This window comes from Sorex fumeus, unplaced genomic scaffold, assembly GCF_029834395.1.
Source record: "Sorex fumeus unplaced genomic scaffold, SorFum_2.1 ptg000115l, whole genome shotgun sequence".
NCBI lineage: Eukaryota > Metazoa > Chordata > Mammalia > Eulipotyphla > Soricidae > Sorex > Sorex fumeus.
Window position 1 is genome coordinate 13,643,350 of NW_026606172.1, and position 24,757 is coordinate 13,668,106.

At 40.2% G+C, this 24,757-nt stretch overlaps 1 protein-coding gene across 1 annotated transcript in view; it reads left to right on the forward strand.

The window, feature by feature from the left end:
* Positions 1 to 24,757, forward strand: part of ROBO1 (roundabout guidance receptor 1) — an 839,320-nt gene that overhangs the window by 462,539 nt on the left and 352,024 nt on the right. The window contains exon 3 of the mRNA XM_056135441.1: positions 12,686 to 13,012. Coding sequence (XP_055991416.1) covers positions 12,686 to 13,012 — 327 coding nt within the window. The remainder of the gene's footprint in view (positions 1 to 12,685; positions 13,013 to 24,757) is intronic.

The window sequence follows — 24,757 nt, forward strand, 5'->3', positions numbered from 1 at the left end:
GAACCCACATACCTGGGCCTTGCTGGTGTAAGCACGTGGTCACTGGGATTCCATCTGGAAAAGCTGTGGAGACCGCACCTGCTCCATCTGGGTTGCCCCAGTGAAATCAGCTAGGAATGGGACCCAGAGAAATCTCCAGTGCTGTGGTGCCCTCCAGGACTCGCTGCTGCTGTGTACACCAAGGTGGTACCCAGAGGAAGGTTGTTGGCATGACTTCCAGCATCCAGAGCAGACTGGAAACCAGGCTTAGACTGCCCTGCTACACTGCCCACATTCGGTTTGGAAACTTAGTCCTGGAACCCACACTTGGGCCTTGCTTGTATAAGCTCATGATTGCTGCGATTCCATCTGGAGAAAACATGCATATTTTTTTTTGGCGGGGAGCACATCTGGCTGTGCTCAGGGATCACTCCTTTGTCTGTGCTCAGAATTCACTCCTAGCAGGACTTAGGAGAGCATACAGAGTCCAATCCTGCATCAGTCACATACACGATATGTCCTTACCTGCTGTACTATGTTTCCAGCTCCCTCACTTTAAGAATTGCCACAGGAGGGCTGCTGGGCCTTCTGAATGAGTCTCTTCCCCCAAAGTTTCCAAATCAAAAGCACAAAATCAAAAAAAACAAAAACCATAATATAAGACTATTTGCTCAAAAATGAAAATGCACAAAGAGTGAATAACAATGCACCAAAAAAGCCTTAAAAAACCCATTTGTTCATCATCAAGATCTTTACTGAGCTGACTTTGAAATCATATGGTTTACAGTTATTCTCTGCATGCATGGAGAAAGAACAACAGATGTCCTCAGGTTTCACTGCTTCTTGCTGTTTTAATCATTTGCATTTAAGAAATTAGCAATCAGAATGAACTTTTCCAGAAACAAGAAAGGACAATGCATCGTTCTCTGTGAAGCTAAATAATTAATCTGAGCAAGCAGTAGTATGGAACCATTTGAAAGAGAATGGTTTTGAATTCGCACTATGATTCATTTTACTATTCATGGATCCCAACACCACCATCTTCCAGATAAGTGACATATGGAGACCAGTTATGAGAACACCCACTTTATAAGGATATTGTTGTGAAACAGGAGATGATGGATAGTTATTTTTAGTTTTCCTGTTGTAACTGTTTGGACTTGATAATGGAGAGTAATATAGATTTTTCACTTTGTTTTTGAGGTGACACTTGGCGTATATGCTCCTGAGCTATTCCTGACTCATTTTTTTGAGGGGGGGGTCACTCTTAGAGGTGCTTGGGGCATCATGCAATACCAGGGATTGAACCAGACCTCTCGCATGCAGAGCATATGCTTCAATGCTTTGAGCTTTCTGTCAGACCCAGTATTATCATTTTTATGGAATCAGTGATCGTCATTTACAACTTATTGGGGTTTTCTATTTCACTTAGAGTTGTCGGAAATTGGAAAGTTATTTTTTCTGAAGGCTTTAACATTGTGAGAAATGGGAGATCTCATGTACAGACTCTGTACTCTCGTGTTTTTATGTCATCTTTATTCATTTTCTTCAGATTATTAGATGTTAAAAATATTTTACGAATACTTTTCCCGGCTTCTGCCGCATCTACCAGTACTTCTGCTCTTCTCTCTTTGAGGTCTTCCTTGATCGCATCTCTGCACTGCTTTGCAAGCTCGGACGTTAGCTTGCGGTTGCCTGAGGCATGCGCCAAACCACGCTGGCGAATTAGCTCAAGAGTTTTCGAAGATAGGCGACTTTTTGTGGCTATCTCTCTCTTGGCGTTCCTCGCACATTCATGGAGGTGCTGAACCAGTCGATCGTATTCCTCGTCAATGTTGTCAACAATGGCATCTTCCCATGTTGCCGCAATAGTACCAAAGAGTTCCCAGTTGGTGGTCGTTCTGGGAGTTCTCTTTTTGAACTTTGCAGCCCTTTCTCCCCGCTCTGTGAAGTAGAATTTTGCACGAAGGAGACGGTGGTCCGATCCCGTTCGAAATTTTGGGACAACAGCGACATCAGTCAGGCAAAACCGTCGATTGAATATGATGTGGTCTATTTCGTTGTGGAATCGTCCACCGGGAGACTCCCATGTCCATCGTTTAGATTCTGCCTTCTGGAACTGTGAGTTACCATGAATGGTCTTGGTCGACATGATGAACTCAGACAGTCTCTCACCCTGTTCGTTCCATTCTAGGCCATGGGTTCCGATGTGAAGTTCTTCAGCTGATCTTCTCGGTCCTATCTTGGCATTAAAATCACCCACAATGATCTTGTAGAAGGTGTGGTCTTCTTTATAGAATTTCTCTAGCTCCATGTAGAACTTCTCGATTTCTCTTTCATCATAATGAGATGTTGGTGCGTAGACAACGAAGATAGAAACTGCAGGCAGTGAGCCACATCTATTCAAATGTAAACGTCCGATTCGGGTTGTTAGGCATTCGAATGAATCAATGCTCTTGGCCAAGTTTGTGTTGATAAGGACACCGACGCCTCCAACACCTCTTTTATCGCATGTTCCGAGGAACAATTCTTCTCCAGTGTCGAAAACGGCATGGTGAGATTCGTGTCTTCTTGTCTCGGTCAGACCAATGATGTCGTACTTGATCATTCGCGCTTGTACCATCAGGTCCTCGATGGATGCATCTGATGCTAGCGTACGTGCATTGAAAGTACAGACGATCATTTTTGTCTTCCTTCGTTGTGGCAGCCTAGGTCGGCCTTGAGATTTTGTCGGCCTCTCCTTTCTCATCCTTCTCAGTGCTGCCATGTCGGTGAAGCCTTCAGGGTCAGGTGAATGAGACCAGTTGTAGTTACTGGTTTTGGCATATCGAATACACAGCGGATAGCTTGCCAGGCTCTTCCGTGCGGGCGGAATACTCTCGGTAGCTTGCCAGTCTTTCCGAGAGGTATAGAGGCTTTTGGGGTGACCTCTAATCACCCTTGTAGGTGTTACCATATTTGAACCCTATCAAATATGGTATGACAATTCCAGAAGACGGGTATTTAGTGTCTTATGATGTGTCGCGAGGCCGCTTGCAGCCACGCGGGTCCGGAAAGCGTCCTGGAGTGTGGCGACGGCTGGGTAGTGGAAGTAGTGTCGAGAGTGGAAGTCTGCCAGTGGGGTATTTATCTGGGTAGGGTGGGTCTCCTGTGCACAATTCGATCCCTGGGTGGTTGATGGAAGCAGACAGGGCAGGGTAGGGTGGGGCTCCTGATTAGAATCCCTTTGTCACCTGTGGTGGTGGGAGCAAGCAGAGAAGCTCTGTCCCTGGGTCCGCCGAGCCTGGAGTCCAAGGTCTCAGAGAGTTCCGCTTACCTTGTTCTGTGGGTCTTCAGTTGTGCGTGGGTCTCGGCCGGAGCTGCCGCGCGGTTCCGGAAAGCGTCCTGGAGTGTGGCGACGGCTGGGTAGTGGAAGTAGTGTCGAGAGTGGAAGTCTGCCAGTGGGGTATTTATCTGGGTAGGGTGGGTCTCCTGTGCACAATTCGATCCCTGGGTGGTTGATGGAAGCAGACAGGGCAGGGTAGGGTGGGGCTCCTGATTAGAATCCCTTTGTCACCTGTGGTGGTGGGAGCAAGCAGAGAAGCTCTGTCCCTGGGTCCGCCGAGCCTGGAGTCCAAGGTCTCAGAGAGTTCCGCTTACCTTGTTCTGTGGGTCTTCAGTTGTGCGTGGGTCTCGGCCGGAGCTGCCGCGCGGTTCCGGAAAGCGTCCTGGAGTGTGGCGACGGCTGGGTAGTGGAAGTAGTGTCGAGAGTGGAAGTCTGCCAGTGGGGTATTTATCTGGGTAGGGTGGGTCTCCTGTGCACAATTCGATCCCTGGGTGGTTGATGGAAGCAGACAGGGCAGGGTAGGGTGGGGCTCCTGATTAGAATCCCTTTGTCACCTGTGGTGGTGGGAGCAAGCAGAGAAGCTCTGTCCCTGGGTCCGCCGAGCCTGGAGTCCAAGGTCTCAGAGAGTTCCGCTTACCTTGTTCTGTGGGTCTTCAGTTGTGCGTGGGTCTCGGCCGGAGCTGCCGCGCGGTTCCGGAAAGCGTCCTGGAGTGTGGCGACGGCTGGGTAGTGGAAGTAGTGTCGAGAGTGGAAGTCTGCCAGTGGGGTATTTATCTGGGTAGGGTGGGTCTCCTGTGCACAATTCGATCCCTGGGTGGTTGATGGAAGCAGACAGGGCAGGGTAGGGTGGGGCTCCTGATTAGAATCCCTTTGTCACCTGTGGTGGTGGGAGCAAGCAGAGAAGCTCTGTCCCTGGGTCCGCCGAGCCTGGAGTCCAAGGTCTCAGAGAGTTCCGCTTACCTTGTTCTGTGGGTCTTCAGTTGTGCGTGGGTCTCGGCCGGAGCTGCCGCGCGGTTCCGGAAAGCGTCCTGGAGTGTGGCGACGGCTGGGTAGTGGAAGTAGTGTCGAGAGTGGAAGTCTGCCAGTGGGGTATTTATCTGGGTAGGGTGGGTCTCCTGTGCACAATTCGATCCCTGGGTGGTTGATGGAAGCAGACAGGGCAGGGTAGGGTGGGGCTCCTGATTAGAATCCCTTTGTCACCTGTGGTGGTGGGAGCAAGCAGAGAAGCTCTGTCCCTGGGTCCGCCGAGCCTGGAGTCCAAGGTCTCAGAGAGTTCCGCTTACCTTGTTCTGTGGGTCTTCAGTTGTGCGTGGGTCTCGGCCGGAGCTGCCGCGCGGTTCCGGAAAGCGTCCTGGAGTGTGGCGACGGCTGGGTAGTGGAAGTAGTGTCGAGAGTGGAAGTCTGCCAGTGGGGTATTTATCTGGGTAGGGTGGGTCTCCTGTGCACAATTCGATCCCTGGGTGGTTGATGGAAGCAGACAGGGCAGGGTAGGGTGGGGCTCCTGATTAGAATCCCTTTGTCACCTGTGGTGGTGGGAGCAAGCAGAGAAGCTCTGTCCCTGGGTCCGCCGAGCCTGGAGTCCAAGGTCTCAGAGAGTTCCGCTTACCTTGTTCTGTGGGTCTTCAGTTGTGCGTGGGTCTCGGCCGGAGCTGCCGCGCGGTTCCGGAAAGCGTCCTGGAGTGTGGCGACGGCTGGGTAGTGGAAGTAGTGTCGAGAGTGGAAGTCTGCCAGTGGGGTATTTATCTGGGTAGGGTGGGTCTCCTGTGCACAATTCGATCCCTGGGTGGTTGATGGAAGCAGACAGGGCAGGGTAGGGTGGGGCTCCTGATTAGAATCCCTTTGTCACCTGTGGTGGTGGGAGCAAGCAGAGAAGCTCTGTCCCTGGGTCCGCCGAGCCTGGAGTCCAAGGTCTCAGAGAGTTCCGCTTACCTTGTTCTGTGGGTCTTCAGTTGTGCGTGGGTCTCGGCCGGAGCTGCCGCGCGGTTCCGGAAAGCGTCCTGGAGTGTGGCGACGGCTGGGTAGTGGAAGTAGTGTCGAGAGTGGAAGTCTGCCAGTGGGGTATTTATCTGGGTAGGGTGGGTCTCCTGTGCACAATTCGATCCCTGGGTGGTTGATGGAAGCAGACAGGGCAGGGTAGGGTGGGGCTCCTGATTAGAATCCCTTTGTCACCTGTGGTGGTGGGAGCAAGCAGAGAAGCTCTGTCCCTGGGTCCGCCGAGCCTGGAGTCCAAGGTCTCAGAGAGTTCCGCTTACCTTGTTCTGTGGGTCTTCAGTTGTGCGTGGGTCTCGGCCGGAGCTGCCGCGCGGTTCCGGAAAGCGTCCTGGAGTGTGGCGACGGCTGGGTAGTGGAAGTAGTGTCGAGAGTGGAAGTCTGCCAGTGGGGTATTTATCTGGGTAGGGTGGGTCTCCTGTGCACAATTCGATCCCTGGGTGGTTGATGGAAGCAGACAGGGCAGGGTAGGGTGGGGCTCCTGATTAGAATCCCTTTGTCACCTGTGGTGGTGGGAGCAAGCAGAGAAGCTCTGTCCCTGGGTCCGCCGAGCCTGGAGTCCAAGGTCTCAGAGAGTTCCGCTTACCTTGTTCTGTGGGTCTTCAGTTGTGCGTGGGTCTCGGCCGGAGCTGCCGCGCGGTTCCGGAAAGCGTCCTGGAGTGTGGCGACGGCTGGGTAGTGGAAGTAGTGTCGAGAGTGGAAGTCTGCCAGTGGGGTATTTATCTGGGTAGGGTGGGTCTCCTGTGCACAATTCGATCCCTGGGTGGTTGATGGAAGCAGACAGGGCAGGGTAGGGTGGGGCTCCTGATTAGAATCCCTTTGTCACCTGTGGTGGTGGGAGCAAGCAGAGAAGCTCTGTCCCTGGGTCCGCCGAGCCTGGAGTCCAAGGTCTCAGAGAGTTCCGCTTACCTTGTTCTGTGGGTCTTCAGTTGTGCGTGGGTCTCGGCCGGAGCTGCCGCGCGGTTCCGGAAAGCGTCCTGGAGTGTGGCGACGGCTGGGTAGTGGAAGTAGTGTCGGACACGCCCGCCTGTCCTTCGCCAACTATAAGACCAAGATGACTGCCCTCCGACGTCCTGATGGATCCATCACATCCTCCAGAACGGCAATGGAGAAGATTATCCATGACTTCTACTCAAATCTCTTCGATAGCCATGTCCACTTGCCGACATACCAAATTCCACAGGATGGGTATGTCGTTCCCAACGTTCTCCCTTCCGAAATCCGACACGCCATTTCGTCAGTAAAGAAGCAAACAGCACCCGGCCCAGACAAGGTCAGACCTGAACACCTGAAGAACCTGCCGTCAGTACTCATCAATACACTGGCTCGGCTCTTCACTCGCTACCTGTCTGAATGCAAGGTTCCATCTCAATGGAAAACCAGCAGGACCGTACTACTGTTCAAGAAGGGAGACATCCATGACATTGGCAACTATCGCCCGATCTGCCTATTGTCTGTCATCTACAAGTTGTTCACTCGAGTCATCCTGAATAGGATTGGCAGAACACTAGATGAAGGACAACCATGTGAGCAAGCAGGGTTCCGCAAAGGATTCAGCACCATCGACCATATCCACACGATAACCAAACTCATTGAGGTTTCTCGGGAGTTCAAGATGCCGCTCTGCTTAACGTTCATTGATTTAAAGAAGGCCTTTGATTCTGTTGAGACGGAAGCGGTCATTGAAGCCCTAGCCAATCAGGGCATACAAGCCCAATACATCAGGATCCTCCGTGAGCTGTATTGCGGATTCACTACCAGGATCTCACCATTCTACAAAGAAGTGATCGTTGATGTCAAGAGAGGGGTGCGGCAGGGTGATACCATTTCACCAAAACTCTTCAGTGCCACCCTCGAGAACATCATGCGACGACTGGAATGGGAAGGAATGGGAGTGAAGATAGATGGTCGGCAACTACACCACCTCCGCTTTGCTGATGACATTGTTTTAATAACACCAAACATCAGCCAAGCGGCACAAATGCTGGCCGACTTTGACCGTGAGTGTGGAAAGGTAGGACTACAGCTGAATCTTACGAAGACAATGTTTATGAGAAATAGCCTTGTTCCTGACGCCCCATTCGCTCTCAATGGAACGACCATCTCCGAATGCAACAGCTATGTGTACCTAGGTCGAGAGGTCAACATGACAAATGACCTGGCACCCGAGCTGCGCAGGAGGAAGAGAGCGGCTTGGAACGCCTTCAAGAACGTCGAAGAAATAGCTAAGAGGACGAAGAACCTCCGGCTCCGGGCACATCTCTTTGATTCCACTGTTCTTCCTGCATTAACATATGCCTCAGAGACCTGGGCCCTACGCAAACAAGATGAGAACGCCATTCAGGTCTCCCAAAGAAGAATAGAAAGAGCTATGCTTGGAATATCACGTTTCACTCAAATGAGAGAACGAATCCGGAGTTCTGACATCCGTCGACGATCAAGGATCAGGGACGCTGTCTCATTTGCCAAGGTGTCGAAAATCAGATGGGCTGGTCACGTAATGAGATTTAAAGACGACCGTTGGACTAGAGCTGTTACTGATTGGATTCCACGGGATGTCAAGAGACCGCGTGGCCGCCCACCTACCAGATGGTCAGACTTCTTTGTCAACGTCATGAACGATCGGTTTGAGGCCCTCCATGTTCCCGGAGTGAAGAGATGCCATTGGGCTACACTAGCACGCGACAGGGACAAATGGAGACGTTACTGGCGCCCGCTCGAGCAAATCGACGACTAACGGGAAGTTAAGTGATTAAGTGATTAAGTGAAAAATATTTTGTCTCAGATTGTATTCCTTAGGAGCAATGTTCATAAGAATTCTCTGAAAAGAGAAAGAAATCAGTGGGCAAATAAGTTTGATTAATATTACCATTATATCTTCTGGTCTGGTGCATTGTAGTATTAAAAAAAAAGCCTAAAATTCCTGGTTAGTCTAGTTAGCCTCTTTTTTTTTAAAGAAATTCTTATTATCTGAGGAGTTTCTATAGAGCAGTTTTAAAAGTTTCATTTTTAATACTATAGAAAGTATTTTTATTGCTGAAAGTCTTGTACTAAATGCTCCTGTGCAAACATCATGGTGAAAAATTGACCCTGAATTCTCATTCCCCAAAGTCATGCTGGGCAGTGGTCCAGGTGTATCAGGCTGCAGGTAAAGAGAGTTTTAAGCTCCACCACACTTTAGTGGAGCCTGGATAATCTCCAGATTTTGTAATTGGCCGTTACTTCCTCTCTACACTCTCCCTAGACAGTTTTATTCTTTCCCGTGGTTTGTCTCAGCTCAATTCTCATCTATGGTTTCAACAGAGAATTTTTTCCTAAGGTCAAACTTGAATATGCAGTGGGGACCTCGTCCTCTTCGTTTGGGTATTCTAGAATGCCCCAAACTCTTTATATGTCAAATGGAAGAAAATATCTCCTCTGTCCTTTCATTAAGTATATATTTATATATTTTCCCCCCTCTAACTTCCTTCCTTGAGATTTCCATTTACCAGTTGCTTAGATCAGAGCATATCTTTGATTAGATCTCAGATTAGAAACTTGGAACCCATATTCCCTCTGCTTCTCCTTCAATCTGCAATTAAAAAAAAATTCTGTGTGGTGGAGTAGTTCTTGTTGATTTTGTAACTAAATCTTTCAGGTCCTTCCCTCTGTTTTCCCATCTGTCTCTCAATGTCCAAGTTTAAATTTTTTAGAATTTATTGCTGGAGGAGTGCAAAAGTGTCCAAACAAATCCCTCCTAGGCTTAGCTTTTAATAGTTAAGTTTCATATGTCCAGGAGTGAGCTTTTAAAACCAAACAAGATCATGCTGATCTCTTGCTTAAAATATGTTTGTCTTGCCTTCAGTTGGGTTTCAGAATTGACACTGGATGCGTAAACTTTATCACATCCACACTTTGACTACTTCTCAGGCACCTGCTTTCCAGTCTGAGATACACATTATATTCAGGCAATACTAATTTCCTGCTGGTCCCACAGTTGTTCCATATGGTATAGTAACTCTGAACCCTTTCCTTTCTTTTCTTGCTGATTCATTTTCCAATCTCATCTCAAGCTTCTTATCTTAAGATTCCTTCTCTGTCTTGCTCAGACAGTCTGAAGTGCTTATTATTTGAATACTTCATCCATCCTCTGTACCCTTATTTTCAATCTGAAATGGACTTTCAGAATTTAAGTAGAGATTTGCCTTGTTTAAATTCATATTACGTTGCCTTTGAGATAGGTCAATGAGGACATGCTTTGCATGTAGGAGGCCTACATTCAGCCCCCCTGCACCTAAGTGTCCTTGAGCACTTCTGGAAATGGAATAAAATTATAAATAACCCCTAAATGTTATCTAGTGTTGCCCCCAAAACCAAATAAAATAAAATAAAACTAAACCTAAATATATACCTAAGTAGTTGGTCTATATGTACCCTATATAATTAGTGTCAGAAGGACACTAATAACTGATTATAGTGCATTAGTTCTGACATTTAATAACACTTCTCATTGAGAAATCTAAAAATGCAATTTGAATTTCATTTGATTTCAGTATGGACTTTGTGAGAGAGTAATCATGTACAAAGGAATTTCCAATTATTTTTTCTCATGTTGGATTACTGTCATCTTTTAGACCCGAGTTTCATATTAAGATCTTATAGTATTTGTATACTGTGTACTAAACCAAAGTGATTTCTTAACATTTCAGATTAAATGTGTCTTTATTTTATAGTTTATATAAGCAAATAAGAGATTTTTAGTTTCCCCATAATGTATTCACTTAAAAATCAATTTCGTTAGACACAAATTAGAGATATAATAAGTCCCTTTGAAAACATATAGTTTAATAAAGGTTAAATAGTATATATAGTTACAAATATAAAAAGAGTCTTCAATTCTGTATAAAGTATATATAGTTATTAAGTTTTAGATAGTTTCATTTAAATATTTTTTCTTTGAGCACTTTAATCATTATTTTTTTCATTTATTCGGCAGCTTTCATCAAGCATGTATAGTCTGTGCTTAATATTCTTCCAGGAGTAGAAGGAGAAATTGTGAGCAAAATCATTCCTATAGATGTCACAGAGTAACAGAAAAGAGTAGAAGGGACAGTATTCAGATTATCAAACCATTTGGTTTAAATGTGAAATTTGTACAGTCTAACCAAGGATAGCTATCTGGTACTGTTTAAATGTAAACAATTTCATTTTGTTGTGAAACACCAGAGTGAGCAGAGATTTGGAAGAATCTTTGGCATACACTAGGCAAGATTTCTCAAATCTACATCATGTGACAGACAGACATAAGCCTGTGACAGGAAGAAGCCCAGTACATTTGTGGAAGTAACTGAAGACTTGGGTGGAAATAGTAGAGCAATGAGTAGAACAGAAGAATCTAGAGAGCTAGATTTGAAAGTTGAACAAGTCACTGGCTCTTGAATGTCTTGTTAAAGACTTTATCTTAAGAGCAATGCATTTATTTTAAGAGCACTGAAGTAGGCTCAGCCCAGATTGTATTTGCATTTCAAAGCCTTTTTCTGGTTACATTGCAGTGAAGCCTTTAAGAGCATTCATAAATCCTGGTGGGAACTGATAGCAGTTTGATCTCAGAGGATACCTGGTTATAGAAATGAAGATAATTCGATTAATTTGAGAAAGTTTGGAGGGGAAGACTGGTTTTCACTGGTTTCTTCAGATTGAAACATTTGATGAGAACAAGTTTTTAGATCACCATTGAACTTTGCTGTATTGAATTTGTGAAATATTTAAGAAATTTGCACATCAAATCTAGCAGCAGCAGCCAAGTAAGTTGAATTATTACAAATAAGAATCTTGAGTCCTTTATTAAAGATTAAAGTATGCAGCTGTTAGAAAAGATGAAGTCATGAAATTTACATGCAAGTGGTACTACATGGGAAATATCATGCTAAGTGAAATGAGTCAGAAAGAGAGGGGCAGACGTAGAAAGATTGCATTCATCTGGAGAATATAATGTAAAAAAATAGGAGACTAACATCCAAGAATAGTCGAGATAAGTACCAGGAGGTTCACTCCATGGCTTGAAGGCCAGTCACACATGCTTAGGAAAAGGGCAGCTCAGAGAGAGAAGGAAACACCAAGTAAAGGGTGTTGTGAGGAACCTCCCAGGATGGGAGATGAATGCTGAAAATAGACTATAGACCGAACATGATTGCCACCCAATGCCTCTTTTGCAAACCTCAGCAACCAAAAGGAGAGAGAGAACAAAAGGGAATGCTCTGCCATAGAGGCGGGATGGGATTGGGGGAGGGTGTGAAGGGGGGGTGGGAGGGATACTGGGATCATTGGTGGTGGAGAATCGGCACTGGTGGAGGGATGGCAACTCGATCATTGTATAACTGAAACCCAAGCACAAAAACGTGTAATGTCTACAACTGTACCTCATGGTGTTTCACTAATAAAAATTTAAAAAAAAATGTACACACACACACACACAAAAACAAAGTCTAATTTTAAAAAGTGTAAGTGCAGATTATATTAGAATAAAACCTACACTTGAGAATTATCTTAAGTGAAACACATGGCATGAAATGTAACTCCTTCAGTATTATCCTTTTCCATTTGATAGTATATTATTATTTAAACTCAGTTATTTAACATACTGAAGTCTGTTAAAATGTTCCCCAAATTATTTGGCACTAGTAGTGATAGCACAGCGGGTAGGGCGTTCGCCTTACAAGCGGCCAACATGGCCGACCCGAGTTCGATTCCTCCGCCCCTCTCGGAGAGCCCGGCAAGCTACCGAGAATATTCGATATGCCAGACACAGTAACAACAAAGTCTCCAGTGGAGACGTTACTGGGCCCGCTCAAGCAAGTAAAATTAATTTACTAATAAAATGGGAATGCTATATATGCATCTATATTATATACATATATATGCATGGAGATGAGAAAAGTTGTATAAAGAACATTTTTATTTTAGTTTTAAAATAGATGTTCCTTAGTATGTAGCATCTGCTTTGTTAAACTGATGATTGATACCCATTAAAAAAAAATTGATTCCAAGACACTATGCCATTGTTTGTTTCCCAAGAATTTTCTAACACATTCTTCTGAGAAAACAGCCACATGCATGACATGAATAGTGTGATGGGTTCTTCGAGGACTCTTGGACAGGTGTTTGAAGAGCAGATGGAATTTTTCAGGGCAATGTCCAGGCAAGCACACTAAGTGAATGGTCAGCAGGATCTAGGTGTTAGAAGGTGCAGTCAAGATGGACAGCAGAGGGATTAGTCAGTATACAGGGTAGGTAAGGCAGGTCAGCATTATGCAGTATTTAAGTGGTTGAGCCTTAAGCCTAGACTTTTGATATAAGACTTTCAAATGCCATCAACTGGTAACCTGAAGCTTGTCTTTCTGACCCCATCTGCAGGCTCCCGTCTTCGGCAGGAAGATTTTCCACCTCGCATTGTTGAACACCCTTCAGACTTAATTGTTTCCAAAGGAGAACCTGCAACTTTGAACTGTAAAGCCGAAGGCCGCCCCACACCCACTATTGAATGGTACAAAGGGGGGGAGAGAGTGGAGACTGACAAAGATGACCCGCGCTCACACAGAATGTTGCTGCCAAGTGGATCTTTATTTTTCTTACGTATAGTCCATGGACGAAAAAGTAGACCTGATGAAGGGGTCTACGTTTGTGTAGCAAGAAATTATCTCGGAGAGGCGGTGAGCCACAATGCATCGCTGGAGGTAGCTAGTAAGTATAACGGGGGTGTCTGGTTGGCAGGGACTGGGGTTGGGGGGGTGCAGAGTGAAAAACTTTTGCCTTGATGGTAATAACAAAATTCAACCCTTTTTACAGGCTTTACCCAAGACAAATCTATAGCTTTGTTTATGACTTCAACCTGCCATTTTTTAGGGATTTCTTTCATCTCAGCTGGTTATTCGGATGAATTTGGGGTTTGCACAATGTTGCACTATTTTACTTTGGATTCCCAGGTTTTCTCTTTTGAACATTTTCGTTGAAATTGATTTATTTTCCTCCTGTGTTGCTTTTAAATCTATTGAATGGAAGTATGTTTCAGTAAAAGAATAGTATGGCATATGTTTCATTTGTCTTCATTAAGAGAAATATTCTCAACTGGGGGTACAGTTTTCAAACTGCTTCTGTTTAAAATCTGCTTAAAATTTTTCCTGTCAGGGAAATTAGGCTCCATTCTGCATCCCAGCTGGGGGTGTGTAATGTCTCTCATTTATGAGATTTTTTTTTCTTTCCCTCACTGTCTTTTATTCTCCCTCTCTGTCTCTCTTTTTCTCCCCTACATGCTCTCTAAAGAAAATAATTTGCTTCACTAAACAACAAAAACAAAAAAATCAATCAAATAAAATCTTCCTGCTAACCACAGGAGTTTAACTGTCTAATAGCAATACTCTTGGGAACAGAATTTAGCCAAACATATTGTAATTCATTTGAAATTATCTCAAGAAAACTTTTTTGGCTAATAATTCAGTCATTGTATCTAGAATATTAGATTTATATTGTTTTTGAATGAGAACTGTTTTTCTTGTTTTCAGGAAACATTCTTAAGAGATAGCCAGAATGTTTTATCATTGCTATGTATGTGTTCATGTGATAGAAATTGAGAATTGCATAAGAAATAGAGAAACAAAATGTAAATCTAGTACACATTAAAGTAATTACACAAAATTACATATGAAAGCATATATGTGACTACATATATTTCACAGTTCCTTATAATATGTTCAAAAATGGTATATATTTAGGTATAATTAATGTTAAAATTAGTTATGTAATTGTTTTCATAATCTACCATTGTTTTAAGCAATCATCTAGAATTTATATATATGTGTATATAACCATAGACCTCTACAAAAATACAGATATAGAAAGGCATTCAGAGGTAAATATCGAAGCCCAATCATATATTAATGTGAAATCAGCCCCAGGGAATTGGGCAAATTGATCATATGCATATATTCATTAATTACTTGAAGGGGCACAGAGTGCGAAAGATTATGAGCATAAAATTTAACTTAGAATAAAAAGAAAACTACTCATTCAGACTGTCAGAAATGGCTATTCTTATTTATAAAAATATTGAACTTGAATCCCAAGTTCCTATTCCCGTAGTCACTGTTAGCTGATAACATGCTTACTCTACTTTCTTGGATTGGCTTCAGTTTTGGCAAAAGGATAGAAGTATATCATGAGGTGTATGAAAACTACAGCCACAATCAAAGACTGTTGTGTTTTTTTTCTTAAGCTCAACTACTAATTCAGTGTAAACCAAGGAAGTGCAAATGCTCAACTTCTGTATACAAAAGTTGTTTCAATAGTCCTCTTTCAAAATTGTAATTTTAGTGCTTTTCACACTTTGACACAATATATTTAAGAGTAATCATTATCTATTAAAATAATAGAAACTCAGGGAAGATTGTGTAGATGATTTGACCAACTCCTGTTTTGGGTATGCAGGTAACTGAAGATCAGGAAGTAAAGCCAGAGTGGTTGTTTATTCTTTGGGACAATAATTCCTTTTAAATGAAGTGTGTACAAACAGAAATATCAGAGATCACCTTATGTTTCTGTTCTTTGCTACCATTCTTGCATTCTTATCATTATCAGATTAAAAAATAAGAAAAGATTATAGTCTGAATAGAGCTTTAAACGCTTACTGTGTAGATCTGCCCTTTCAAAACACCTCTAGTTTTACCTCAGATGATCAAGATACCCTTAATGCACTGGGATTTAGAAAGCTGTCTTTTCTAATCTGGCTTTTGTGTAGACATTTAAAACACACTATTAGTTTCCAGTTAAGTTCTTTTTCTAGTTAGATACTCCATTACCTTGAGAGTCCATTATAGGAAGGACTCTTCCAGCCTTAGTCAACAAATAAACGATCAAGGAATTGAAACTAGACATAAGGTCAATATATAGTCTTTAACCACAGAATATTCAAATGCATTGTCCAGTAAGGCTTAGTTCACAAACTTTAGCATGGTAGTCATCATTAGGTCTCTAAAATACTCTATGACCCAGAGTACCATGATTAACAACATAATTTTTGTTTATTTAACACTATTTACTAAAGGTCTTTATGATCAAATTCAGTTATAATAATTCATATATTTGATATAAGCAAATTTATAGATATTGTACATTTACCAAATATAGCTTTCTATTAATAAAGATCTTTATTAATATTACTAATGATTGCTTGAAATGTGGAAGAAAAATTGAGTTGTGTTTGCTTTGAATTATTTTTATACTTACTTAATTGCAGTGATTAAAAGTATCTTTTTATGAATTGTATTATTTCAGTACTGAAGTTGTATAGGAAAACAAAGTCATCTGAAGTTAAACTATGTTTTTGTACTTAAAATGTTCGGAGAAAGTAATATGAATTAAGGCTTTAGTGAAATAGAAATAGGTGTGCAGTCATTTCAGTTTATTTTAGGCAGTCTAATGTTCTTCCATCATTTTTAGATCTGCTTTCTTCCTGATCAAAGTTGGTTTATTCTATATTATATGAGAAACTTGGGGCGGGGGGAGGGAAGAGGGATGTGAGGGACATATGGGTTTTGTTTCTCTAAATTAAATCTATCAACTGCACTTACAGGATTTCTTTTTTTAAAATAAATTTTGTCCTACAAAATATCACTGCATTCCTCCCTCACATCTTTCATTAACTTATACTAGAATTTTAATAGTAACTATTCTTTCGCTTTCCAAAGTTTCAACAACGGGAAAGCAAAGATTTAATCTAACATTTTATTGAAGCGATAGCCCAAAGTAATAGCATTAACAAAAGTGTCTTGAGGCCACACAGTCTCACAGCACAGTTGTTGGTAATGCTTTTAAAAACATTTATCTGTGCTTTATTTGCCTTTAAACCAAGTTTTACAGCTGTAACAACAACTGGATTTCTTGGTCCAAGCTATTGTCAGTCTCTCCAGTACTGAGGAAAAAAAATGTCATGGAATGTACTTTACAATCTTTGTTACTGTATAGTTATGATAATATTATCATTTATTGCATTTTTTTAAATTTAAATTTTAATAAGCTCCAACATGATAATATTTACTGGTTTTCTTGAGGATGGTTTTTATTTTCACTTTAAGTCAAATTGTAGCCGTGTTTGAGCCATGTAAAGCACTGGATTTTTCCAAGTGGTGAAATCTGAGTTGAAAACTCAGTTTTGATGCAATTAAACATATTGCACAGAATTATAAAAACTAAAAATTAAAGTCATGAGAAATCGTGACTAGTAATCATTATACCTTAAGTTTTTACCTAAAATTTTTGGAAGTTTATCTCTATAAAGGAATATAACTTTAACTTGTAGAAACATTTTAAAAAATATTTTTATTATTATTATCTCTCTTTGCTAACCACTAATATTTTAATGCACACAATTATGTTAGAAGAAATTAGAAGATACCACGTTCTTAAGATTCATGAAAACCCAATTTCTATCATTCAGATTCCAGGTTTTTAATCAGTCTTGCCAGAAAAAGTTTTGTTTTGTTTTGTAATAGCTCTATTTGAGATGTTTTCAGTATTAGGGAAAATAGGTTTATAAGCTCGTATACCAAAGGTACCGATTATTCAATTTAGAGTCCATTTTATGCTGGTACAAATTGATAGCACTGTTCTTTGACACAACTTATATTTAATAAGTAATCTTTTCTTGGGTAATTGCATTGCATTTCGAAGAAATTTCATTTGAACCTTGACCCTTAATGCTTTCCATCGTAGAATGTGTCTCTGTGCGTCATCTGCTGAGCAGTGCACAGTCAGCATATGGCTATTTGTTTACTATTAGAGCTATTTTCTCCAGAGGAACAGAAATTCCCCTTGGACTATGCAGACATCTGCTGACTGTCTTAGCTGCAAAACTACAGAAGAACTATCTGGTCTGTGGAAGAATCACTTGGCTCACTTAATTGAAGATTGTCTTCCCAGATTTTATTAAGTAGAGTGCTTTTTAATAGTAATTTTGGAAATTACAGTATATTTTGAAGTACCATTTTCAATCAGTTTTTAGCATGCTATGATTTCTCTTTGTTAGGTTTATTACAGAGTAATTTAGAATTTGAATCGCCCAATTTTTGCCATTTGGATAAAATGGGAAAGTAAATTGACTATATATACCAAATAGTTGTGTGTTTATCTAAAAAACAATTGAATGTATTTTCCAAATATGAACTGTGGATGGTGGGAGGATTATTATTGGACTGAAATGGTTCAGTTGAGCAGGAGAAAATAGGATATACTATTGGACAACATTGATTAATGGGGTGTGTGTGCATCCACAATGCAGACACACTAAAAACATACAAAGACACACAGATACTGCACCCTGATAGATGATACATCTTTGAAATTGAAAATAGCTTTATATTGCACTTAAAAAAATGAGCAGTTACTCTATGCTTTTTTATCTTTTTTTAAAAAAAAGTCACTTTCAAGTGATTTGATCAGATTTTCAAACACTCTTGCCTATGTCTTTTTTGCTTTAAGTATCAGAATGTTAAAGGTTCATTTATAAGCTATATAATATATCATTCCACTTTGTTGTACCCCTTGCATTCTTAAATGCATTGGCTCTATTCCAAAGTTATTTTTGTAGATGGATTAGCACATGACTATAAATATAAATTTGATTGTTGGTGCAGTTTTTACTTTTTCTCTCTATCTTTATTATAATCGGACACTGGGATTATTTATTCAAAGACATTCTGGATGTTTCTTTTAAAGTGGTGTCTTTTCTGACTCCATTTTGAACTTGCAGATATGCATGCTAATATACTAAAATTTAAATGTAATCCCACTATAATTAAGTTTTTCTAAATCAGTGATTAAGGTGGTGTGACTATATTAAATTCCATCTTGAATTGAAATTATCAGTGTAAGAAATGTACTATATCTTTGGTTCCTCACTGATTATGCTAGACTTGTAGAGAGTACTGATTTTTGCCTTTATTTCAGGGAAAAGATCTATATTTATTTAAATCACTTTTACAACTAGAGATAACATTTTTTTTAAACTACAGGTTTAGTTGATTTAAGAAACAATTGCAAAGTTCCTTGACATGATTATACTTACTAAATGTTTTTTGTCCTCTTAATTAGAATATGTTATTTTGTTGTTGCTAGCATTGTCAGTTGAGGGATGCTATAATAAGATTACCATATACTGTGTAGCTTAAACTTCACACATTTATTTCTTAAATCTAGACTTTAGGAAATAAAAGATCAGAGTGTCAGCATAGTCGGTTAGGGTTAAGACTTCTCTGGTTCCTCAAAGGCTGGGAAGCTTCCCACCAGTAATACATCTAACCCAGGGGCCCCATCTCCAGTACCGTCACTTTGGAAATTAAGTCATCTACATAAATGGTGGGAAGTGCACAGGCTTTTAGTCCTTTACTACCTTTTATAATGAATATTTTGCTTTAGGGGTATACAATTCATTATCTTTAGTAAGAAATTAAAATCAGAAGATTAGAGGTTGAAACATTTTTTTAAAAAGTTTAGGAGACATATCACAGAGTCTTTGTGATGGAAGGCATACTTCCTATCAGACTGCTTGTCACACATCCTAATCTCAGGTATAAATGGTGTCACATATCATATTGGTGCATTGGTTTTATATCTTATATCTTTGAGGTAGTATAATGTGGATTCTCTGCTTGTTGGGAAAATAAGAGTAGCATCCTCTCAATTAACATGTTTCAGAGAGAAGTCAGTTTTCCATGTATTTTGGAGTTATTTGAAATTCTCTTTGATGTGTTTTTTGATTTCCAAGGATAAAAGCAGAAGTTTATCTTTTCTAAAATATAAATGGGATGACAGTAGTGATGGGTATTTTAGCAGAAAAAGGAAAGACTGAAGAATAGAAGTGCCGAAGGAGGTGACCTTGTCAGAAAATGTGTTTTACATTTATAAATAACAAAAAGGTTATATTCTAGCTTAAGACTGTTCTTAGTTAAATGATTAAATTGTAGGCTTATGGCATATATCAGGTTGAAAGAACAAACCTTCATTATTTGTCTTTATCTCACTTAACTACTAACCTTTAGTAAATTTATAGAAAGATCTTAGTATGGAAACATGTTGTAAATTTTTTCCCCTTTACTCCCAATCACAGTTTGAAAACAATCGTTAGTAAATTTGTAGAAATCATTTTAACATAACCTCAGAAACTATTATTTTGTGATTGGATGATCAATATGTTTATGATAGAATACTTAAGACATATATGCTCTTGTGATTCCATTATCCATACTTTTTTCATTTTCATTTCATCATCCTGTTATTCGTCGATTGCCTCGCGCAGGCCCCAGTAACGTCTCTTTCATCCTAGCCCTGAGATTATATTCAAGGCTATTTAGGAGAATGAGACCCATCCATACTTAGTTATTATTAAAACTTTGGTTGGCATCCATCTAGATATACTGACATCTCTGTATGTTATTTGTTATTTATTTATTTATTTATCTTTTTGGGGTTTTGGGTTTTGGGGCCACACCTGGTGATGTTCAGGAATTACTCTTGGCAGGGCTTGGGGAATCACATGAAATTGTATCTGGGTCCACTGCATGCAAGGCAAGTGACCTACTTGTTGTCTGTCTCGTCAGCCCCTCCGTATGTTGTTTAGAACAAGTTCCTCGCTACTCAGTTTTTTCCCCTAAATGGTTAAAAAGGAAAAAAAAAAACTCTGGAATATATAGCAGTGTCATCAAGATTAAGTGCAAAATTTTGGCTTTCCAGATTTGATGTTAGAAAACAGTTTCTAGCTGATAAATATTACTAGATGAACTCTTAAGGACCAGATTTATTCCAGAAATCTTGAGGCTAAAGGTTACATATTTCTTTAGGAATACCATGAGTAACTCCTTTTTTTGTTTTCTCAAAAAAAAAAAAGTGGATGATGTTCACATATGCTGAAAGTACTGTGGTGATTATTTTAAATGCTAGTTTATGCTTAGAAATAAGGCCTCTTGAGACTTCCAGAAAATTGATTGAGTACCAGTTATTTATGGAGAATTCTTGGCAGTGTCTCCACAAATCAAAAAACAAATCATATTAAAAAAAAATAAAGGTAGATTTGGTTTTCTATAAATCTTGTCATACATTGAGTTTAATCCTTTGAATTTACTTGTGATTTAATTGCTAAATGTCTTACCTACTTACACAGACTAACTTTAGAATTACTTGCATTTATTTTAAGTTATGTCTTCTGTATCTAGTGTATTTAACAATTAAATGAACATACTTTATCCTTCTTAGTAAAATTAACCTAATGAATAAGTAATCATTGTTAACTTAAGCATTTATCTTTTTATTTTATTTTATTTTTTATTATTAGTGAAACACTATGAGGTACAGTAGTAGACTTACAAACTTTCGTGTTTGGGTTTCAGTTATACAATGATCGAGTACCCATCCCTCCACTAGTGCCCATTCTCCATCACCAATGATCCCAGTGGTCCTCCCAGCCCCACACCCCATCCTCCCCCCCCTTTGTGGCGGGACATTCCCTTTTGCTCACTCTTTCCTTTAAGGTGTTGTAATTTTCAGTAGAGGTATTGAGTGGCCATCGTGTTTGGTTTACAGTCTACTTTCAGCATGCATCTCGCATCCAGAGCGAGTCCTTCAAACATCCTTTACTTGATGTTCCCTTCTCTATCTGAGCTGCCTTTCCCCCCAGCATGTGCTGCCAGCTTTCAAGCTGTGGAGCAGACCTCCTGGTACTTATCTCAACTATTCTTGGGTGTTCGACTCCCATTCTGTTACTTTATATTCCCCAGATGAGTGCAGTCTTGCTATGTCTGTCCCTCTCTCTTTGGCTTATTTCACTTAGCATGGTATTTTCCATGTAGAACCACCTGTATGTAAATTTCATGACTTCTTCTTTTCTAACACCTGCATATTGCTCCATTGTGTAGATGTACCAAAGTTTCTTTAACCAGTCCTCTGTTCTCCGACATTCGGGTTTTTTCCAAATTTTGGCTATTGTGAACAGGGCAGCAATGAACATTGAAGTGCAGATTTCACTTCGACTGTACTTTTTTGCCCCTCCAGGATATATTCCCAGGAGTGGTATTGCTGGGTCAAATGGGAGCTCAATTTCTAATTTTTTGAGAATTGTCCATACTGTTTTCCAAAAGACTGAACCAGTCGGCATTCCCACCAGCAGTGAAGAAGGGTTCCTTTCTTGCCACATCCACACCAATACCGGTTGCTATTGTTCTTTTGGATGTGGGCCCACATCCACATCCAAGAGACTGGCTAACTTAAGCATTTAATCAGATTAAAATTCAATGTTATTATTCAGTCATTAGAACTTGTTTTTGTTTCTTTGGGGACCGCCTATGACAGTGCTCAGGGACTGCTCGTGACATGTTTGGATGTCCGTTCTGGCAGTATTTAGGTGATCATGCAGTGCTGGGCATTGAACTTCAGTCTCTTTTTGTGATCCCTCCTTATCCCCCAAAATGTTATCTTTTAAAACTCGGAAAAATTTTAAAAGAGCACCATAATACAATTTGTCGATAAAAATTCTAATTCAGTCTAAATCCTTTCAAAGCATTCTGCTAAGCTGTTCACTGGTGAACAGAAAAGAAACACTTTCTATTTTCATGGAAATTACAATATCATGGGGAGCAGTTGACAGCAAAGAAGCAACAGACTACATAATTAACTTAATGTTTAAAATTTTTGATAAGTGTTAGGAGAGATTGGGCTTTCAAAAATTTAGAGCCAAATTCATATATATATACATACATACATATATACATGTGTATATATATATACATATATATGTTACTCAGATGCTGAGTAAAAAATGAATTTCTGGCAAAAGAACCAAACAACACAAATTTATAGACTTAGTCATATTTCACAAAAGGAAAGGGAGTTAGTATGTCATATAAAAATGAGAAATAATAAGCAAGAGAAACTGGCAGGATTAGATTGTGTAGGGACTTGTACATAAAGATAAGGAGAGTGATAAATTAAGAATAGTAGCTTGTGTGTTCAGTGCAAGAAGAGCCTCAGGCTTTTAGGCAACAGTGAAGGTGGCCTTTATATTTTAAATTGCCCCTCTCTTGGTACCTGTGTGTGATAGGTATAGTGAAAGGACTGTGAGGGCAAGAGAAAAAGAACAGTGTGTAAGGTGCTTGCACACAGCCAACCCAGGTTTTATCTCTGGCACCACATAGGGTACCCTGATAACCACCAGAAGTGATTCTTGAGCACCACGATTTGGGTGGGGGCATGTAACAGAGGGAGAGAGGGAAAGAGGGAGTGAGGGAGAAGAAAGTGAATTGTATCAGTTATAGAATGAAAATAATTTGGAAGATCCATTATTATATTCCAGGCAGGAATGATGCTAACTTGAAGCAGCTGGCGATGGATATGGGGCAAAGAGGGAAGATTAGATTTGGTGATTGGGGATTGAAGACGTTGCTTAAATTTAGAGGGTTAGGGAATTTAGAAGTTGTGAGTCAGTTTTTGGTGATGGCCAAATCAGTGTAGTTCTGCAAAGCAAATGGAACTGGGATTTTGGATTAGTTTGTATTAGCTCTGAATAGCTGATGGTAGTTCAATATGTTCCAGTTCATCACATTCACACGACTTTGCACTTTCCACTGTTGCTTTAGCCTGCAGTGTGATTCTCCTTTCTTCCACTAAATATATTTCCTTAGAGTCAGCTCCAGAATCACCTTCTTTGGACTCATGCAGTGACCTAAGTTCCTAGCACCAATCTGGCTACATTTTTAAGTAGACTGGTTTTTCATGTAACTTAAAAACATTTTATTCTACGTGTGACAAATATTATAACACCACTTCAACATTATAACAAACATTATAACACCACTAGTACCACCGCCATAAATGCTGCAACTTTTTTACTCATTTCGCATATAGCATCTTTCAAAAAGTCATGTATTTCAGAAAGCCTCCAAGTGCTCCTTGGAAAGCCCAATACAGAAAATATAACACCCAGAGTGTTGTTGCCTCAGTTTTTTTTCTTTTATGGTTCTGGAATATCTAATAAATTCTTATTGGTGTAATATTGCTCAGGAAATTAAACTGATTTAATAGTACCAAAAAAGTGAATTCCATTCATACAGGAAGATATGTGAGTCCTTTTTAGCTCTGATCAATGTAGAACTGGCTTCCTAACTCTAGAGATCCCCTCTTCAGCATCAACCTGATTTAGGATCCCAAGGCGTGGTTAATAGAAACACAATTTTTAACTCATTGACTGACTGGAATGTTGTACTGACAATAAAACGAGGGGTTTTATAGAAGTTTCTTTGAGGTACTTTACCTGTAGACCTTAGGACCTAAACATGGCTCTTTTTTCCCCCTTTGGTTTGGGAAAAATATTTTTCATAAAATGTGAGTATTTCATGAAGCATAATTATTGGCCTTTTTTGGATGTGCATCCGGCTAGGTCCAGGGCTTAGCTTACTTTTAGCTCTGTGGCTTAGCTTACTTTCTGCTCACCACATTTGGTGAGCTTACTTTTGGCTTAGCTTACTTTTTGCTTACCACATTTGGTGGTCCTTGAGGGGACATATATGGTATGAACTGGGCCGACTTTGTGCAAGGCAAGCACCCTACCCACTATTCTGTCTTCCTGCTTCCTGCCTTCTTGGTTCTTGATTTAATCTACATTTACATGCAAACTTGTTTTCAGAGTTAAATAAATTGTGAATAAATCTAAGTTAGTGATAAATCAAAGGGAAATACCAGCATAGGAATGTGTCAATTTATCTATTGTAATCCTAGATTTTGACTTAATGATTAACAATAATAAATCTTGATACTGAGAGTTTAAGAGATTACAGCAGGAAAGGCCCTTGCTTTTCATATGTCCAACCCAGGTTCAACCTCCAGCACCCTATTTGGTCCCCTGATCCTTTAGTGATCTGGCACAAAGCTAGGAGTAAGCTCTGAGCACAGCTGGGTATATCCCGGAAAGAAGGAAAGAAAGAAAAGAAAAGGAAAGAAAAGAAAAGAAAAGAAGAAAGAAAGAAAGCTAACTTAATATTTATCTGATGAAGTCTTACATTCAGTCCTTACTTATTCTAGAATGAAAATTCGTAGAAAAGTAAGATTTTCATAATAATTGAATCATGCTGGAAGGGTAATTTGGAAATCATCTAATCTATTCCTGTCACTATTAGTTTACCTGAATATCGTTTGTTTTATTAAAGAGTTCAGAGCAAAAGATTATCTGGCCTTCATTATTAATATCCCTTATATTCATAAGCATATGTTAACAAAAAGTTATTACTTTAATTTACTTAAATCCTTTGCTATAGCATAATTCTTTCCTGCATTTTACATAAGAACTTATAGAAAGGCCATTTTTATATAGCAGCTCATATGTTTGAATATTATTATTTAGTGCTGCCTAAATTTTAATAAAGTTTATTAAATTATGTTTAATTTAGATGTTAC